Below are 20,275 nucleotides of genomic sequence, written 5' to 3'. Positions count from 1 at the left end.
AGAACTGTAACCTATCTGGAGTCTCCAGAAGTGCAAGGTGTCAGGGTCTCAGAGACCTAAAAAATGACCCCCACTTAATAAGAATCACAGGCTGAAGTGTTGTGAAATACATGAAGACTGTTTTTTTATAGGCTTTATAGACAGACAGATTGAGAGTGACTCTTGAAGGACCAGCACCACATCCTCTTCTACCACTATTTGAAGAATTCATCTTCCAGAATCTGACAGTAAGTTTTGGGAGTTAATTTCAGACTTCAGGGTAGGAGATGGACTAAAAATAAACTCCCAAAACTTAAAACATATTCTGGAAGATTTAATCATTTTTGACTTTTCAGTCTGAGTTAAATCTCTTTTTTGGCTTATTTTATCTGTAAAGGAAAGCGTGCCTAATAATTATGCACACCTGAATATAAGGCGTTTTCATTTCCAGCCTTCATGAACAATTATATATCACTTATAAATGATTAAATACAAAATGAATTGTAGTTATTAAGATTAATGTGGTTTGGAATTGGTAAAATGTGCCTGGAAAAAAAATATAATCAGAAAATCAATGTGCCTAATAATTCTGCACGCACTGTATAAGCTACTAGTAAAAACAGCATAATTTCATTTCTTTTTTATGTTAGTAGGAATTTCTACTAGTATCCAACTATATCAGAACACTTCCATTCAGAGTCGCATTGCATAATTAGCATATTGCATATTGTTGAATAGCCACAATATCATTAAAGAACAAGGTCTGTTTTTGCTAGGGATGCACAATATTACAATTCTGGTTAATGTGATAAGCTAAACTGATTTTCATGTTATAAGTGATAACTAATTATAATTCAACACTATTTTGTCTAAATTAATTAACATTAAAAGGTTAAAGTCAGCTGTTTTAAATGCAAGTGAATTTAGGCATCACAACATTATAATGTACAATATGAAAGATTGATATTCATTTTGAGAGTTGTTTAATATTACATTATAACAGTGTTACTAAACTATTAGTGTTTTTAAAAATTATTATATGACAGCAAAGGTAATTTTAATGGAAAAATTAATTAAATGAGCATGCACAATTAAATATTTGTATTGGTCAATATTGGATAATCTAATATCGCCCAACTACCGATATGGTGATATATTGCGCATCCCTAAATGTTGCTTATTCTATTAATTTGGACAACTTTATACATCATCAAAGACCTATTCCTCCTAATATTACTTTTTTATATAGATGAGAAGGTTTCTAAGCTCTACCAGGTCATTTGAAATTAATTTTGAGGTTTGATTAAATATAAAGCTGTTCTAAAGCAGTTGTATGACGATGTGTAACAAACACATAACCCATCTGTTTCACACACTGCTCCCCTTGGTCACAATAGGACTTCCCCCATTCATACAGAAAACCCCTCAGACTCTGCCTCATTTCCCTGCTTTCAGCACATTTTTTGCTGTGCAAACAAAACCGAGCATCCCTTGGTTCTTCGCTTTTCTGTTTTTCTTTTCCATGCATCTCTCTTCACATACACATACACCCCCCCCACACACACACCTCTGTCCCTGGTCTCTCTTTAATATAGCTTTCATTAAATGCAGTACTTTCAAGCCAGCTTTTGAGTGGCTGAATAGACGGGCAGCGTAAAAAAAGGGAGGGGAGTTTGTCACTACTACAGTCACCCCAGACAAAGAGGCCTTTTTGTTCTGGTGGGGAACAAAGGACATGTGGCTGTGTATGGGTTGAGGTACATAAATGTTCATTGCATATGCACATGAGTGACCAGGTTTATTATTTTTTTTCCCTAAGTAACTGTGACTTTAGCTGGATTAGACACTGTGTACAGCCAGTAGTGTCTGTAGAGAATCCAGCATAATGCACAGGCAGCCATGATGGAAATGCCAGCCCCAAAGGCTCCGGTGTTGTTTGCACTCCTGGCTCCTGAATTGGACGCAGCCATATCCGCCGGTACATGTACACACACATTCCTGCCCCGCTACCAACCGGCTCCAGCGCACATGCAGCCATCTGCGTGTACGCCTCTTTTTTTAGCACCTACGTAAATCAGACTGGATGAAAACGCTCTGGCAATCTTTGAAATCGGCAGCGAATTACCTGTAATAAAACATGACTAGCGTTCTGGCACCCGAGCACATGTTCACAACGGGATTTCACTCACACAGCCCACTAAGCCTGCCATTATGCCACTGCTACCTTTTCCTCGGTCTGCACGTGTTATTAGAGGCAATAAACACAAGCAAGGCAAGGTTTGAAAGAGTGCCAGGCAGTTTGCTTTCAATACTTCTCACCCGTAGTCACTGAAATGCGACAACTAAGTTTTTGACTGCGGGTCTTGAACCTCTTTGATGTGTTCTGGATAAAATTGACAGTGTATGGGTGTTTCTTTAACTAAAAGTGCTTTTGGCCTTGTGGATTTTTATAAAATAAACTGATAACTCTGTACTTTTCTCATTGGTAATTAATATGTAATTATCTATCACTGGAGATTTATTTTTTTCTCAATTTGCACTATTATACCAATGCTTAGACTTAGATTTGTTTATGTTAAATTCAGGGCAGTCAAAATTAACTTGCAAATTTGTTTCATTTTTTTTTCAGTTTAACACCTTAATTGAAGACTGAAGTAATGGCTGCTTCAGCTTTACCATCCCAGTAATAAATAAATAAAAATTCTATCAAAATAGAAAACAGTTACTTTATATTGTAATATTATTTCACAATGTTGCTGGTTTTACTGTATATTGGTCATACAAGTGCACTTGGTGAGCAACTTATTTATATTACTAAGGTTAATTTTATAGCTAGCTGTATGTAAATCATATTTTAAGAGGATATTTTAAGTTGGTAATTTACATGTTCATTCGAAATGACACAGACTATTAGGGGCAAAATTGTTTAGTGTGGTATAAATTACATAAAGCTGTGAAGAAACACCCATATCTGGTCACTAGCATAAGTTGCTACGATGCTGGTGTCACCATAGGTTTCTTCTCAAGCTTAAGACTTTCTTAGTCAACCAGCTTAAAGACAATGCTAGTCAGCTAGACCAGTATAAACCTGCATGGACCGGCTGTTGTAAATTAATGCTGTAAATAAGCTGATCTTTTCAGCAAAGGACGTATTTCGAAATGACTTCATCTCTTCCTTGCTACAGAACCAGATTAATCACTCTCATCAAAAAAGAGACCAAAGGGTCCAAAGTGTTTCAATTTCAAAAGTGTCATTATGTGTTTTTTCTATAGAAAAAAAAAAACAGACTTTATTTCCATTCTGAGCTTGCAAGAGAAACATTGTGATCAAACAATGCAACCATTTCTAATCTGGATGTGAGCTGTATCAAAGCACTGATGTGCTCTTTAATCAGGGTTTCTATCGTCCCTGGGGCTACAGCTGACACGGTTTTTCTCTCGATTGCATTCCTCCGCACGGGGTAGTTCTGCGAGCAGAGTCGTACACTTCTACAGCCATGTTTAGCACAGTCCCCACGTTTATAGCACGGCTGACATTATTTCCCTTGGTTGGATGGAACCATCTGGAAGCAAGTATGGAGACATGCAAGGTCATGCCCAGATGGCAAGTGGTGGAGTCAGGCGCGGATACTCAGTGCCTTCCTCCCCCTTTCTTCGTCAGCGTGGCATAGGCTAACCCTCTCTAGGAGACTGGCAGAGTTAATGGAGGGAGGATCGGGCCGTCTCAGTTTCTGTTTTTGTAGTGAATGTGCACAATTTTCCCTTCAACACTAGTTAGCGTATGTCAACCTGCAAGATAAGGTGTTAAGATGATTCTTAATGGGTCAATGATGATACACGAAAAATCTTGTTTAAAACACTTGTGCCAAGTTCTTAGAAATGTAATCTTTGTATTAGTATTATTATTATTATTATTATACCATTTTCAATAACGTTTTAATTTCTGTCTGCAGGGGTCCTCTCTATGACATCAAGTTTTTTAATAAATGTTTTATTTTGTTTGGAACACATGAGGCATGACTTTGTTGGTCACACTACAGGACTTTTATTTTGCAATGTTTTTCCCCCCCAAAATACTGTATTAATATGCAGTTTTGTTACCCCGCAAGAATTTCATTTGTTTAATGAGCCCACCCCCCTTCATTATAATAAAAAGTTGCATCACCCGGACATTTTTGACCTTGTGCCCCCGAAAATATATATAAAATTAGTTAATTCAAAAATTCAAAACATGCTCATCACAGAGCAGGATTTAAAATATATTTTTAAAATACATTAATAGACAAGAGGACAAAAGCGGATTTATTTTAAGCACTCTTGCTGCAGTTTTCCATCTCTTCCTGTTTTCTCTCTCTTTGATCTCAGTCCATTTGGGTCCAGTCTGCTTTCCATTGCTGTTTTTGATTACCTTTCTGTCCGAGTTTAATCTTAAATGCTGAAGCTTTGCAGTTGTGCTTGTCTCTGTGACTCCAATGACACTTTCTCCGAACACACAAGCCTCATATTTCACTTTACACATGGCTAGTTTTGCCATAAATCATTTGAAAAGAAAAACATGTCAAATCTAATATTAGGTGATATCGAGGTGCTCTATCGCTTTCACATTGTGCATTTTTTCCAGCAATCCCTTTCTAAACGTTTATTATACTCATTTATTCACATGGTATATCTAGCCATGCTTTTACACGTTTGTGTTTGTGTGTGTGTGTGTGTGTGTGTGTTTTTGTGTGTGTGTGTGTGTGTGTGTGGGGGGGGGGCTGTCAGTTTCCTGGTGGAGGCTTATAGAAACCTGTCAGCTGGATTTGGGAAAGACTAAGTTTGCTTAAACTCTTAAGAGGGAGAAAGAGCGTGGGTGTTTTTGGAATAAGAAAATGAGTGCGGATGTGTTGAGTGCAAAGAGGGAATGTAAAAACGTGTATTTGTGTGTCCGTGTATGGCAGTCTAAAGTGTTCCTAGATGCTGAGCTGGTCCTGTGGTTTGCCAGGGTGTTGAAATGGGATCAAGAGAGACGGTCTGTGGCGAGCAGGTCAGAGGAAATGGGGAATAGCACCCTTTCTGTCTGAAACATTTCACTGAAATAACAGACTCCCCTTTAATGACCACTGGGCACTAGTTAACCTCTGCCCCCTGTAATTGAGCTGAAAGAATGTGATCTCACCGCCTCAACGGATGTACAGTCCGGCTTATTTGTGCATGTTTAAGAGCACGGCTGAACCCTGACTGGAGTTGCTTTCTCCAAATAAACCCGTCGACAGACATTTTCCTTGGCCGGCCTGCTGCACAAATCCTTGCCGTGATTGCCAGCTTAGACTATGGAGGCCGAAGTGTCTGTGCTTTATTGCTTTTTAGCTCCTCTAAAACGGTTCAGATATTGAAGGTGTGTTCAAATAATTTGGCGTGGAAGCAAGGTCACCTATTAGGAATGGGGTGACAGGGTTTTTCAAACTTGGCGAGGCAAGGCGGCTTCTCTTTCCAGATGTGTGTGGATGTGGGCCGTCACTTGCTGTGGTCTTTTTCTCTTGCGCTTATGGTTGGGTTAGTGCTGGGGATGTACTCCACACACAGCAATGTGCTGTTCATCCGGGCCAAGTGCTTGTCAGTTATCCCACTCTTTGGGAAGTGCTTTGTTTGTTTGGTACAGAGAAGTACAACATGAAAACTCGCATGGTCTGAAAGGCCTCCAGGGAATTCCGGTATGTACACATGAAAATACACTCCTGCTCTCTGGTAGAGCAACGGTGATTAAAACAACAAACATAGTCAATGTAAATAAAAAATTACCCTGTTCGCTTCTTAATACACATTGGTGGTCCTGTGGGGATAGACAACCTAAAACATAAAAAAATTAAAAAATGCTGTCATGCTGTTTCAAACCCGTATTTACTTTCTGCTGCCGTATGACTGACTTTCATCCAGTCGGGTGAATTCAATACAAGGACATCACTTTAATCCTTGTTTAACGTAATAAAACTTAACAATAGCAGCAAAAAAAATATAGATTTGAAAAGAAACATTACCATTATTTTGAGAATGAGATGTTCCCAAGAGTGAACTTGACCTCCACAGTTCAAAAGCTTTCTCAAAGGTCTTTACAATCCACAGCAAATCAGTTCCTGCTGCATTTTGGCTTTGGAGGTCTGCTCTTCACAATCCAATCAATTCCCTGTTGATAAAATCAAGTCTACATGTTTTATTTTTTTAATTTTTTTATGTTCTCTTTCACTCCAAAATGTGTGGTTGTAAAGTGTGGGGTGTCACAGGTTAAAAGTACAGCAAAAGGAAACAAGAAAAGAGGAGTCTCAATCCTTGAGACCTGAAGCACGCTAATCTGCGTATTTGTACATGAATATACTGTTTCTGGCCTTATTCTCCTTTTTTTTCCCTGTCTTTTACACGCTGTTTCTACAATCAACCTATTAATTATCAAAGTGAGGACATCCATGAGCAGATCACATGAAGTGGAACGCTCTTAGCGTGTCATGAAAGAGCACATGATTTGAATTATTCAGCCCCATATTCTGAACATGCTATGTTTAACTGACTATACTGCTTCTCTGTACATGTGTGAAATGCTCCAAAGTGTGTTTCAGCTTGACTTCAGTGGCCCATCATTTCTTTAGTGTCCTCCGACACTTGGGAATCATGTAATATTAAAAAGTTCACTTTCTTGCCCTTCTCTCATCCCTTTCTCTGTCTCTGTTTCAGCATGCCCTTCAGGTTTCTTCAAGACTGCGCAAGGTGACGAGAAATGCCTGCAGTGTCCAATCAACAGCCGCACAACCAACGACGGAGCCACCAACTGCGTCTGCCGAAATGGATATTACCGCACAGACTCTGACCCCTTAGAGATGCCCTGTACAAGTGCGTCCTCTATGTATTTCTGAACTTTCAGTGTGAACTTTCAATGTCTTAAAAATTTTTTTTTAAATTTGTTTATTTATTTATTTAAAAAAAAACAAGTGCCCAAAATAAAATGATTTATATTGTAAATATTTATAAAGTATTTTTAATCTTTGAGTATGTATCTTGCACAAAATTAAGATATAATGTCTCTAAGTTTTTATCTGGCAGAAACCTTTTTTTTTTTAAATCCCACTAGGTATAATAGCATAAAATTTTAAATAAATACATTTACACTAAATATGAAAAGAGAAATGATAAAGCACAGTTTCTGTAAATAAATTAAAAACATGGTGATGGACTTTAGCATTAAACTAAATATTCTGCTACAAAAATTCATCGTGAATATTTTTAGCTTGGTGCGCATGAATGTGCTGAAATATCCAAACTGATTCAACTGATCCAGCAATACAAAGTAAATCACTAAAATGGATAAGATGTACCAATGATAAATTTGAGAGAACGTTAGGAAAGTTTGATTATTTCCTAACCTTTTTTACCCCTACAGCGTAGTCAACAGCACACCTCTCTTCCAAAACCATTGCAAACAGCCGCCTTTTCTCTTCATTCCCACTGACTACAGATCAGGCAGAGAAAAATTACTCATGGCCCTATTATTGAAACAGATGAGGCCATGAAGACTAGAAAAGAGAGACAGACAGCTCCTTATGTTGTTGTGAACGGCATGTTTTTGTCTCTTCCTGAAAAAGGCAAGGTGGGGGCAAAGAAGAAGGAGAAAGGGAAGAACGAGAGCTTTTTTACAAAAGCCATTTGCAAAATCCTGGCCCTGGGAGGAGAGCAGCTGTTGTGAATAAGAGAGCAGCATCGTGTCGCAGAGTTGAAGCTCAGTGGGCCTTTGCCTGATTAAAGAGAGGAAACGGCAGCCTTTACCGCCCACTAACCTGGGAATGGGATGTTTAGAAACAGTTTTGCGTGCGACAGAGCTTCAAGACAGAGATGGCTCTTAATGATTCACAGCTGTAAATGGGTAATCAATTGGAGGCTTCATTTTTTGGGGGGCTTTTTTAAAAGGGCAAAAGGCAGTGGGTTGTTTCTTGATTACCTCACTTGGCCCTAGAGGAGCACCCACAGTAATTGGGAGCACATGCCGGCTGAAGATAAACACGGGGTATTGTTAGCTTTAGTTGGGCTGTCAGTCAGGACGAGATCTCGGAGGTGTATTTGTTCTTACTCTTCTTCAAATGTGCTGTGTGTGCATGAGCAAATGCAAATTATGTTTACAAACACAGGAACAGCTCGAAAAAAAATGTCCCAATAGACCCAAGTAAGCCTGTGATTTGTGCGATGTTATCATAATTCAAATTAGCATGATGGAAATATGCAAGGAAATACACATGGAATTGCACACAATGTACATTGTTTCATTGTATTATTCTGTCTACCCCTCTGAAAATTAAAGTGCTTATCACACATTCTGACACATTTGTGCTGGGAAGTTTAAGTGGGTGTTGGGAGTTCAAGTCCAACTTCACATTTACTGATCCTTTCATCTCCTTCACCTTCCTTCATTTATTTGTCACGCTACTATCCTCTCGATAAAAGTAAGTGAGTAATTCCCTTGTCTTTTGTTGTTTGATTAACATTAAAAACACAGACAGCAGCAGGAAGATTAGGCTGCTGTCACTTTAAGACATAATGCACAGATCCAGTACACTAATACTGATACACATGCGTTTTCTTTCTGTTTACGTTCAATTAAGACATAACCTAATGTTTGCTAGGATACTCGCCAAGATGGGCATGTTGACATAATTTGTGTGTGAAATTGTCCGTGACAACTCAATATTTGTGCACTGTTTGAGTGCAAGGCTTTCCATGTGCAGGCTTCGGATGAGTGCTCACAAAAATCTTCTCACAACGTGTGCAAGTTCTCTTTTTGCGTCTTCTTTAAATGTTTAAATTGCCAAATGAGATTAGTTTAAACACTGATAGCAATGTGTGCTGTTCAGGTCTGACCTGCGCTTGCAAACTATCGACACCCGGGTGATGACGGCGTAAATGACTGGTCATGTTAGAGCATACAGCACTCTCATTGTACAAAGTTTAAGGGAAGCCAGAATGCGGATCCATCGTCAGAAACTAAATTAGCCTATTAGTCTGTTTTACATCTTGTTATTTTCAGCAAACCATATGTGTATACGGCGTCAGATTTTAAATGAACCGCGGTGCAAGTGTGTGCCGAACCGTGGGTGGAGAACAGAGAACCGTTACACCCCTAATATATATTTCAAACAAAGGGCAGATAACAATTCTTTGAGTCATTTACAGGGGTAACCTCATTTTTCTTTCAGATTTTCGTAAAAATATTTTTCTTGTTTGTTTTTCCAGCTGTGCCATCGGCTCCTCAAAATGTCATCTCCAGTGTGAATGAGACTTCACTGATGCTGGAGTGGAATCCTCCGCGGGAGACTGGTGGTCGTGATGACGTGGTCTACAACATCATCTGCAAGAGTTGCGGAGGTGGCAGAGGGGGCTGCACGCGTTGTGGGGACAATGTGCAGTTCGTTCCACGGCAGCTGGGACTCACGGAGAGCCGGGTCTTTATAAGTGAACTTCTGGCTCACACCCAGTACACATTCGAAGTCCAGGCTGTCAACGGTGTATCAGACCAGAGCCCTTATTCACCCCAATATGCATCAGTCAACATCACAACTAACCAGGCTGGTAAGTCTACACCTTTACAGGTTTTTTTTTTTTTTTTGGTCTCAACTAGGTGCCTTGGTACCACATAGTGTTAATTTCGTTAATGAAATCTATGACGAAAAATATTCGTTGACAACCTTTTCTTCCATGACTAAGACGAGACTATAACGAGACAACACCAACGTCATTAAACGATAACTGTGACTATATCAACATGCAATATCGCTGACGAAAAAAGACGAGACCAAAATGTAGTTAAAAAATAAAAGCATTACTAAAACCTCTCTCTTTGTTTTTGTATTACAGACTATTTTTAAGAAGCCGCTACGAGCTTTCGTGTTTGCGGTTGCAAGATTTCATGAATTTAAATCCCCCAATCAGAGCTTTTCTGTTAAAGAACACATTTTTTCTACCCAATGTTTTACTTAATATTTGCAATCTGTAAACCATGCGTCGTGCTCTCCTTAACCATTGCTGAAGAAGCGCGAATGATCTGAAAACTTCAAAAACACAGACAAACATATAAGCTGGAGTTCAGGGATCTCCATTTGAGATATTTTGCTAAATGAAAGTGTTATTCAGCCAGTCTGTGTTCCTTCAAGAGCCGCTTGCGCTGGTTTCTGTGACTAAAACTGCGATCAAACCGTCTGTAATAATTCCAAACATGAATTTCGACTATATGAATAAATGCACCTACGTAGGTTTTTATTTACTTATTTATTTATTTTTATTAAAAAACATGAACGTAATTTGGAATTAGGCTAGAAATTTCACCATTTAATTTTTTGAGATATGTCTTGTTTTCATAATGTAGAGAATGGGTTCATTTATGACAAATAGCCTATGAAACTAGATTACTGTAGGTCAAAATAAACTATGCATATGAGTTCTATGAGACATTATGAGACTATATGAGACAATACTTGTATATGAAAGTGCAATAATTCTGATGAAATGCAAATATAAATTTCTCAAATGACAACAATTGTTGTGATTTATAATTTTAAGCAAATAATCGTTAGCCTATTATCAATTTAACCATTATGTAGCATGACGAAAATATGACTTTTTCATTGACTAAAACTAGACTAAAATGCCCAGGCTTGTAGTTGGCTAAAACTTGACTGAATGAAAACTGGGCAAGGTTGATTAAATAAGATTTTTTAAAAAGTACATTTGACACAGGACTAAGACTAAGACTAAATGTAAAAATAGCTGACAAAATGAACACTAGTACCACAGGAAGTTGCCTTGTTGGATGCTCATACTCATAAATTCAACTTTTCATTTTTGTTAACCTGTTTGAACACATAATAGGGATGGATCACAATGGTCATGATGCTTTGTTTTGTTACATTTTATTTGGTTATTTTATCTGAAACCAGCCTAATTATTAAGGGCTTATTTAAGATTAGGCGATTAGTTGTTCAGGTAAACCACTGACTAGTTATTTTAGAAAATGTAATCTCTACCACATAACCATCTATGCTTTCATTGTTTATTTACCCACTAGTCTAAACTCACTATGTGTAATAGTGCGTTAAACAGATCTCAAAATACTCTGTAACTCGCTTTGTTACCTCCAGATTACATCCCAATTACACTTTTTGGCTCACATCCCACCATGTCACCATGAGGTTAGACATAATTCCCAGAAACTCAACGTGATCCACGTTGAATCAGACCCAAACCATAGTGAGACAGATTATCCGGAGCCTAGGATCTCTCCAGCCAATGATGACTTTTAATGAAAAACAGCTTCTTGCTACTGATTAGACAAACCGTTCTTCCACCTCCTGAAGCAACAGCCATGACTTCAAGACATAGTACAATCAGAAGCTGCCATTGCAAAGGCAACAGAAGTCTGCTTTTTTTCCACTGATGCCATTGTGGTTTAGATTACTGTGTTCCAATTATTTCAGAGGGACTGCAGCATTGATTTGTACTTTTAAGTGTCTGTATGAAATGTGCGGTTGATTGTGCCAGATCGGTACTTGGAGCTCTTAGAGGCTCAAACAGAGAGCCATTATTTTATGTTCCTCATCCTGCTGGCTACAGACAGATCATCAAACCCATCCCCGCTTTAGCCTAGTAAAGCTCCTTGTTCTATTGTTGACTGTATTTTAATTGGTTGTGACATCGCTTACTTCAAAATTCAACAATTTCCTGACATTTGCAATATTCAAGGGAGGTTTTAACCGATCTGTTGTGCAAAGAGCATGCTGGAAGAGATGCATCTTTTATCCTTGGAGTGTTTACAACTGATGAGACCAAAGCAAAATGAGAGAGGTGATTGAGTAGATGTGCATATGTTGTGTCCTCATCATCACACATGTAAGGAATAATTGATGACGGGCCGTTGAATTATTAGAAAAATAATGCACACTCGAGGTGGTAATGCACCTCGGGTGTTCATTATTTTTTTTTATAATTCCACGGCCCAGACTCAATTATTCCGCTTATTCTACGGTTACCACACCTCAAAACATGATGTATCTCGAAACGTTTGCCAAGTTTTTGTCCTTAAAACGCTCTTGTGTGTGGGTCAATTTGTTTTTACACATCTCATCCCAAACCTCCGTTGCTAATTCCAAAATATCATTTTAAAGCTAGTAACGGAGACTTAAGCAACTGCTAGCAGTCTAATGCAGTTATTAATGCAGTTATTAGAGAGAGAGAGATTAAGCGTGTGTGAATTACCTCAGTTTGTGCGTCTCTCAACAGTGTTTGGCACCAGCGTCTACTAATAAAGAAAATATGTTTATCTGCAGTGCATCTCGCTAGTTAGAGATGTCATGTAGCTTTTAAGTTTCTAAACTATTTTACTGATAAAATCGTCAGATCAGCGCTGATAACACATTTCTGTGCGGGTGTGTGTCCTTACTGTATGTATGTGCATTTGAGTGGGAGAGAGCGTGAGGAAGAGATATCTGCTTTTCCATAATAACTAATAAATGCTAAATACATAATAAAACGTAATTTTGTGCCAATTATTTTTATAATTGGTTGTTTTTATCCTATTGTTTACTATATTTATTTGCTCGTTGTGGGTTTTAGTTTTGTGGGCTGTAAAGACCTTTGAAATAACTAAAATCATTTGGCGAAGTGATATGAAACTAATGCAGTCAAGACCTGCCTGGAACTTCTTTAGCCGTGCTTTTCCCTAAAAATAATTTCACAACTTAGAACGTTCTTCAACCAATCAGAATCAAGCATTCAACAGCCCCGTAGTATAAAACATATATAACCAACTAGTTTACATGCACACATTACCTACTCAAACTATTTACTCTCTCCTATCTAAGTTCACTCGCATTCATGCAGTCAGCTACTGAAATCCAATTATCACAGACATTTGAGTGTAGAGACAATGCGTTAAGTATTGTCACTGAAACTCGAGTTGAAAAACATACATACGCAGCAGGTCTTAGAGGCGAAAGGGCGTATTCAGACTCGCTCTCATAAACTGACGGGGATCCTGTAAAGACTTCAACTTTTTACATTCAGTCTCTCAACAGTAACACTAAGTGCACTTGAGACATTTAGGGGACTTATGAACGTATGTGAAACTGCCATGGGAGCTGAATGATGAGGCTTTCAATGTTTCTTTGAACAAGAAATGACTGATCTGCTGGAAACAGAAGAATTGTTAGATTCTCTTCATATGAGTCTGCTGAACAGCATCTTTGAAACAAAAGCCAACGTTTTCCCCCCAAGCTTTATGAGTCCACATATTCTCCTTGGAGAATCGCCTAGAATTTGTGCCGTTTTTTTTAAAACATTACATTTATGTTACATTACTGCACATAAAAGCATACTGGGACTGCAAATAAAAAATAAAAGTCTTTGTTGAATATTTCAGTATTTGTAATTACATTTTTCATTTAATTCAACCCCATTATTTTCTAAAAGCACACTTATGTCACAAAAAAAAATGTTATGTCTAAAACTGTTGTTGTTTGGGGGGGTTTGTTTTAATGACAATTATGTTCTTCTCTCTGGCAATCCATGTTTTTTTATGTTTTGTTTTTTTTTGGTTGCAGTGATTTTAAGAAACATTCTCCTGGCATGTGAAATGAGTAACAGCCCTGGGTGTACTTTGGTGCTTACGTTCTGGGCAGAGCAGCTTTCTGATCTCCTATTAGTCATTGATGTGTAAATATGGGTGGTCATGTTTTGCGATTTAGCTCTGTGTCGTCAATACAGTAAATGCTCTGTTTGGACTGACAAGAAAGTTTTAGTTTTGTAGAAGTGCATTTTACTAGTCTAAGCAAGGATATCATAGTTAGGTATTGGTCCACCGGGTGAAAATGTGGTGTAAACATAAATCACAGTTACAGACAGGATTATATATAAAAACCAAGTAGAGTAGGTCTACTTAGTACATTTTATTATTTCAAAAGAGCATGGAATATCCAATTTTCCATGATATGGCTTTTACGTAATGAATTGCTATTGCTTTTATATATATTTTTATAGAAAGATTGTTCTCCATATGTTTTCATTTGGCATTGCCCTGTTCTAACTCGTGCTTTCTTCCTTCTGGAGTTCCTCCCTGCTATTGGGACGTTCTACCCCCGCTCCGCCTGTCACTTTGGATTAGCAGCCCCGGACCTCCATCAGGGGGAGCTGTGAAAGTACTCACTCCAGCTCCCTGTTAGCAGACCGGGCCCCCTGGGACAGGGCACTAGGACTGAGGGGCCTGGGTCAGTCTGTCCTGGCCTTTAATTTTGTCTGGATTGGAGGGCTTTGGGGTTACATAAACATCTTGTCACCCCTCATTAGCAAAGGCGGCTTCGAGCTTCCCCCTTCACGTTTTGTGCTCGCAGTAGATTGTGTGTGTGCATTTTTGTCCGTATCCATGTGCAAGCTTTAATTAGACAAGTTTTTAAGCCTGGCTGCCCAAGAGGTGAGGTATGTTCTGCAAGAGAAAAACAAATTAGAAAATTAAAAGTGATTGCCGTGAAAAGTTTTTGTTTTCTTATGCGAATGGCCCCCTTTTAGATTTTAGGTTCGATGATGAGATTTGCAGTAGGCGTCTATTTGTCTATTTTCTCAAGCATTGTTTTCAGGAAGTTTCTCCACAGCTGCCGGTATGATCCTCTCCCAGGCCTTTTTACACTGTCCATCATTATCACACACAATACAGTTGAAGTTTGACTCAAATGGCTGAAAGGACAGCAGACAAAGGAAGAAAAACTCTGAGCGCAAGTTTGTATGCTGGACGGTCTTTAGAGCCCGAGTTATACTTATGCGTGATGATACATCATGGGCTTAAACTGTCCTCGTGCACACTTATTAAGGGATGAACAATTCATAAACACTGCTATTATGGGGAGAGTGTTATGATCTTGGCCTTGGAGAGTTCTTTTCCAGATCTTGATGAATTATGTCCAGTCTGCCCACTAAGTATCAGGTTGGTGTTGTTCTCTGCATTGACCCAGAATGTAGTAGTGAGTAAAGCTGCAAAAAGTTCCTATGGTTCACTATTTTCTGCCATTTTTCACTGCAGAGAAATTTGTAGTTTTTAAGATGATTTTATTATCTAAGCCAGTGGTTCTCAACTTGTGGGTCACGACCCAAAATGAGGGTGTGATAGGGTTGTGAACATCAAAAAAACAACACTTAATAACTAACCATTGCACATAGGTTGGTTAGAAAACTAAATATACTCATTAGGCAAGGCAAGGCAAGTTTATTTATATTGCACATTTCATACACTATGGCAATTCAAAGTGCTTTACATAGAGAGGAATAAAAATAATCACAAAATAAAAGCAAGAAATTCAAACAGTTATTCAAAAGCTTTACATAGAAAGGAAATATAATAATCACATCATAGCATATATCTATGCTATAGCATAGCATATATCAATAATCATAGCAATTCATAGAGCTTTGCATAGAAAATAGACACAAAATAAAAGCAGGGGAAATTAATACAGTTATAAAAGGAATTAAAAGAGATAAATGATACAATACAGTTATAAAATGAATTAGAGTAAAATGAATTAAAATAGTAAAAAGATGATATATAGAATAAATTTCTCATCTGGCAAAACACCGGTGTATCTTATTTTGACTCTGAGATTTCCCCATGATGGTCAGTTTTCTTCTGTGGATTTTCGGTTGGCATATATAACTCTAGACGTCTCTAGAGAGATCAATTTTCACCTCAATTGAAAAAGGTGAGCACTTGCTCACAAATTTGGTCATCAGGACCATCGGGGTTTCCCCCACTACTACAGTACCATGGATTATCTGAGCCCACCAGATTAGTAATCTGTACCAATCCAGACCAATAATCTGTACTAGTCACCACAGTGTTCCCTTGACCGTCATGAGTCCAATCCCTCTCAACAAAACACCGGTTATCAATCAGTGCCATTTGAGTTCAGTTTAGAATCAAAAGGAAGAATACAGACATGAAATACAGTGTAATCAGTCGGACGAACAGCGGCACAGTGCTCAATCATTTAAATGCACAGCTAAACAGATGTGCTTTGAGTCTGGATTTGAATGTGACTACTGTAGGGGCACATCTGATCTCTTCTGGAAGCTGGTTCCAGCTGCGGCTGGCATAGTAGCTAAAAGCAGACTCGCCATGCTTAGAGTGAACCCTTGGTATTTTTAGTTGATGTGATCCTAATTATCTGAGTGATCTGTTGGGTTTATATTCAGTGAGCATATCTGCAATGTATTTAGGTCCTAGGCCATTTAGTGATTTATATACCAGTAATAATATTTTAAAATCAATCCTTAATGAAACTGGGAGCCAGTGTAAAGACCTGAGGATTGGTGTGATATGTTGATATTCCCAGAGAGAAGCGAGGAGTTTACCACTTCTAGGAGATCTGCTTCTAAACAGTTTAACACACTTTTGAAAAAGATGTGGGAAGTGTGTCAAGGGCGCAGGTTGATGTTTTAAGGTGCTGTACGGTTTCTTCCAAAATGTTGCCATCAATTTCTTCGAAATCAGACATAGTAACAGGTTGTGGTCTGATCTGTCTGACCCCAGCGTGACTCAAGGATGTGCTGATCACCTTTCTGATATTATTGATTTTCTCAGAGAAGAAAGAAGCAAACTCACTGCATTTGCTGTCTGAGAGCAATTCATTAACCTTTAAAAAAAGGGAAAAAGTAGTTCCCATATTCTTTTGTTAATACATTTGTCAGTTGTTTACAGCAAATACTGATAGATGCTATTTACACAAATTATAAATATAGGTGGGCAGAGTTACAGGAAAAAATCCAGGTTAGCTGTTGGCTATTTGCTTTCAGTATAAATAAACACTTTGTTTGTAAATACATTTTTATGTAATAATAGTAAGTACTAAGTACTATGCTAATTAACCACTTGATGTCTATTATATAATGTGTGCCCTGAAGCAAAACTAGATGAGAACCACTAATCTTGGTATAAAAAAATCTAGGCCATTTCAACTTAGACACGTTGACACATCATGCTTTAAAAAGTTAGCAGAGAAGAACCTTTGAAATGAATTTGGTCATTGTAAAACTGTGTCAAGGGTCCTTTAATCTTTTGAAGGCCTTCAAACTTTTCCACCAGTGAATCAAATAGCAGAAAGAAAAAAAAATCTGAAAACCCCCTTATTTCAAGGGTTTTGAGTTTAATGGATAAAAATTCAATTTGAAGTAGCCTGAATGAGAATTACTGATACAGTGGAGCCCAAAAAATAATAGGATGCACTTAACCCATGCTTAAAATGTGGACTTTTCATTTCTGCAAACCTTTCGTGTTATTTTTGAAAATGTTATCTTGTTTTATCATTGAAAACCTAACCTGTTTATTTATTTATTTAGCTTAATAGACGTGTGGTTTAATTCCTCACTTGGTTTGATACTTTGTTGTAATTCAGTGACATGCATACAAGTAGCTTGAGCGTCCATTTACTTGCATCATAGTGTGTTGTTGAGGGTAGTTGTTGATCTTTGACTAAAGCCCAAGCAGCAATCTAGATCAGTGTCCCTTGGAGGTCTAAACATGCTTTTCCTTTATTAGTTTAGTGATTTGTCTTAATTATGGCACACCAGAAAGCTTAACAAAGCTGTATTGAAGAAAGGCACAATGTGTTATTGTGGCAATTTTACAGAGGCAAACTAGAATGAAGGCCTTGAGCTTTGGTCGGCTACAGTAATAGTGCGCGTCTGTGTCGGACAGCTGGAGACACAAAGACAGCTTTTACCTTTCCTTTCTGCTTGGCTTTCCTCGCCTGTCCCCTGCAGCTCTGCATCAACAGGGTAAGCAAGGTTAATCAGTCATCAAGTAAACCCAAACTGACTCCAGGCCCTTCACTTTACTCTAACACACACATTTGAGACCAGCATTTATCAGGGCAAGGATAGAAAATGTCCGCCCGGGTGTCCCTCTCTCTGAAAGTTTTATTAGAGCAGTGTGTGACAGATCGCATGCAATTTGTGATTTGCCTAAAGTCGGGAAGCACTTGGCAAGTGCTACTCAAGGGGTCGTTTAACTTGCCTCTCCCCATGAATGGAGAAAAATAGAGCCACATGGCTCAGTCCGCTTCACTTTATACGTAGTGCTGTTCTTCCCACTGCAGACATGGATGAATGGTAACACACACACAAAAAATCAACAATTCTGTCTACAAGATTCAATAAGCCTCATGTGGTTGAGCTTTACATCCTTTGCCATGCCCTGAATTCATTGAGTCAACAGAGATGATGGTTTTACGAGTCAACCAAATATTGCATAATTTTATAAAACAAATTATCCACATTTAATAAATGTATATTTAAAAAAAGGTTTAAAAGAAATTAATAAACATTTAACAAATAACCACAAATTAATGTTGTAATATACAGAATTTAAATACACTTAATATTATGGTTAACAGTGAACAATATCAGCATTTCTTAATCTTGGTTAATGGTAATTAACAACAATAACCTAGAATAAAAAGCTGTAAAAACAAAAGGTTGTATGTTGTTAGTTCATAATACTTAATGCATTAACTGTTGATGAATTGAACTTTGAAAATTTTACTTGTGAAAAGAGTAATTAATTTTTTATTACATTTCTGTGTCAAACTTTTACACACAGTATAATAATTGAAACGGTTTTACTTTGTTACATAAATTGGTGAAACATATTTAATGACTTAATAGTGCACTCCAAGTTATTACAGATGGTATTTTATTCTTTATATTCCATTTTTGTTTAGCATGTTTCCAGTCTAACGCACTGTTTGAGCATAACAGTTGTTGTCCATCACAGAAAACTCCTGGCAACATTAGCTCCCGGCCATTAGCTTTCTGCGTGAGAGTCTGGCGCACCCAGATAAACGGCCGACCCATATGCTGTTTCCGTCTGCCAGCTCACATGTACTCTATTGCGTCATTCAGCATAATACACTCCAGCTACTGTTTGTTTATCCATTTCATTAGCCCAAGGTGAGCAGTACCACATGTGTCAGGCTTTCCTTAATACCTGAGAAAATGAATTGGTTCCTTATCAGATGGGGGAATCATTGTGTGAATGAATTACATTATGCAGAGTTGGGTCTGGTAATCTGGCTCGGGCGCTGTCGGGTGCTGGTGGAAGATTTATGACTTAATTATCTTCAGAATTGCTTTGGCGAACTCCTGTCGGGCCACCAGAGACAGTGATGCCACCGGCAGCCTCTGGAGAATGTGGCGATACAGAGCTAGATGATTCTATTGCCATGTAATTGAGAAGTGCACTTTTGTATTTTACTGTCTTGACCTTATTGCAGAGAGAGTCATCCATTTCGGTATTCAAAATGGACTCGCTTCAGTGTTGCTTTCAGATGGATGTCGATTGCCACCTGTAATGCAGAAGAACTGGGGAGGGGGGGATTTTTCCACCTCGGACATGGATCTTTCCCCGAGAAGGCTGCCCTTTTCATGCCGTCCCTCACAAATATAAAAGGGGTGGCTGGTGTGGGAGCACTGTGACAGAAGGTGGCAGAGAGGGCACATATGGAAGGTGCCAGGTGGGGTCAGGGGGCAGCCGGGCAGGAGACTGCACCGGACACCTGGAGCACTGGCAAAGTCCAAAATCACAGCACTCGTCCTGTCACATGCTGTTGCATACTAATCACATCAGGTGTCATCGGAGGAAAGTAAGGGTTGTTTAATTTGCATTAGCCAGGGAAAAGGCCTTCATAAGTATGCAGGGCTTGCCACAGGAGCTGTTGACTATGCAGTGAGCAGTGCATAAAATATCCATTTCATTATGCATGTGTACAGAAAAGAAAACTACAATATAAGTGCATTATTGTCATAAGTTTGAAGTCTTGCCAATTACGAACGCTTGGATGATTGAAAACATTCCGCTCATACGTCCAACAACAGTAAATACAATACAACAGGGATTTAGTGTTTAAATCACTGTTGTTTAATCAAAGCCAATAATATTCACAAAGAACAGTGTGTTTTGCTGTAATCATCCTGGATTAACAAAGTACTGCAGTGACAGGTGCAAAGGCTCAATTAGACATGTTGATTTTTTGCTGGAAGTGGAAAAGTTTATTGTGTTTCTGTGAAATATTTTAAAAAAGACCAAGAAGTATAAACAAATGTCCAGTGTAATTTGTATGGAACGGCTGTTTGATAGGATCCTGAAATTCGAGGCTTTCGAATATCCAAGACCCTCCGCTGCATTTCTTTTATTTACTTTTCTACTCCTTGCACATAGATTTCAAGATCAAAACATCACACTGAAGTA

General features: G+C 38.3%; 1 protein-coding gene across 2 annotated transcripts in view; it reads left to right on the top strand.

Moving 5' to 3' along the window:
• ephb2b (eph receptor B2b) overlaps positions 1 to 20,275 on the top strand; it is a 140,923-nt gene that overhangs the window by 93,919 nt on the left and 26,729 nt on the right. For both annotated transcript variants that reach the window (XM_082155016.1, XM_082155015.1), the window contains exons 4-5: positions 6,685 to 6,840; positions 9,229 to 9,564. In XM_082155016.1, coding sequence (XP_082011142.1) covers positions 6,685 to 6,840; positions 9,229 to 9,564 — 492 coding nt within the window. The remainder of the gene's footprint in view (positions 1 to 6,684; positions 6,841 to 9,228; positions 9,565 to 20,275) is intronic.

This window comes from Leuciscus leuciscus (genome assembly GCF_965113295.1).
Source record: "Leuciscus leuciscus genome assembly, chromosome: 23".
Lineage (NCBI taxonomy): Eukaryota > Metazoa > Chordata > Actinopteri > Cypriniformes > Leuciscidae > Leuciscus > Leuciscus leuciscus.
The sequence above is the reverse complement of the archived record's forward strand: the minus strand, read 5'-3'. Positions and strand labels throughout refer to the sequence as shown.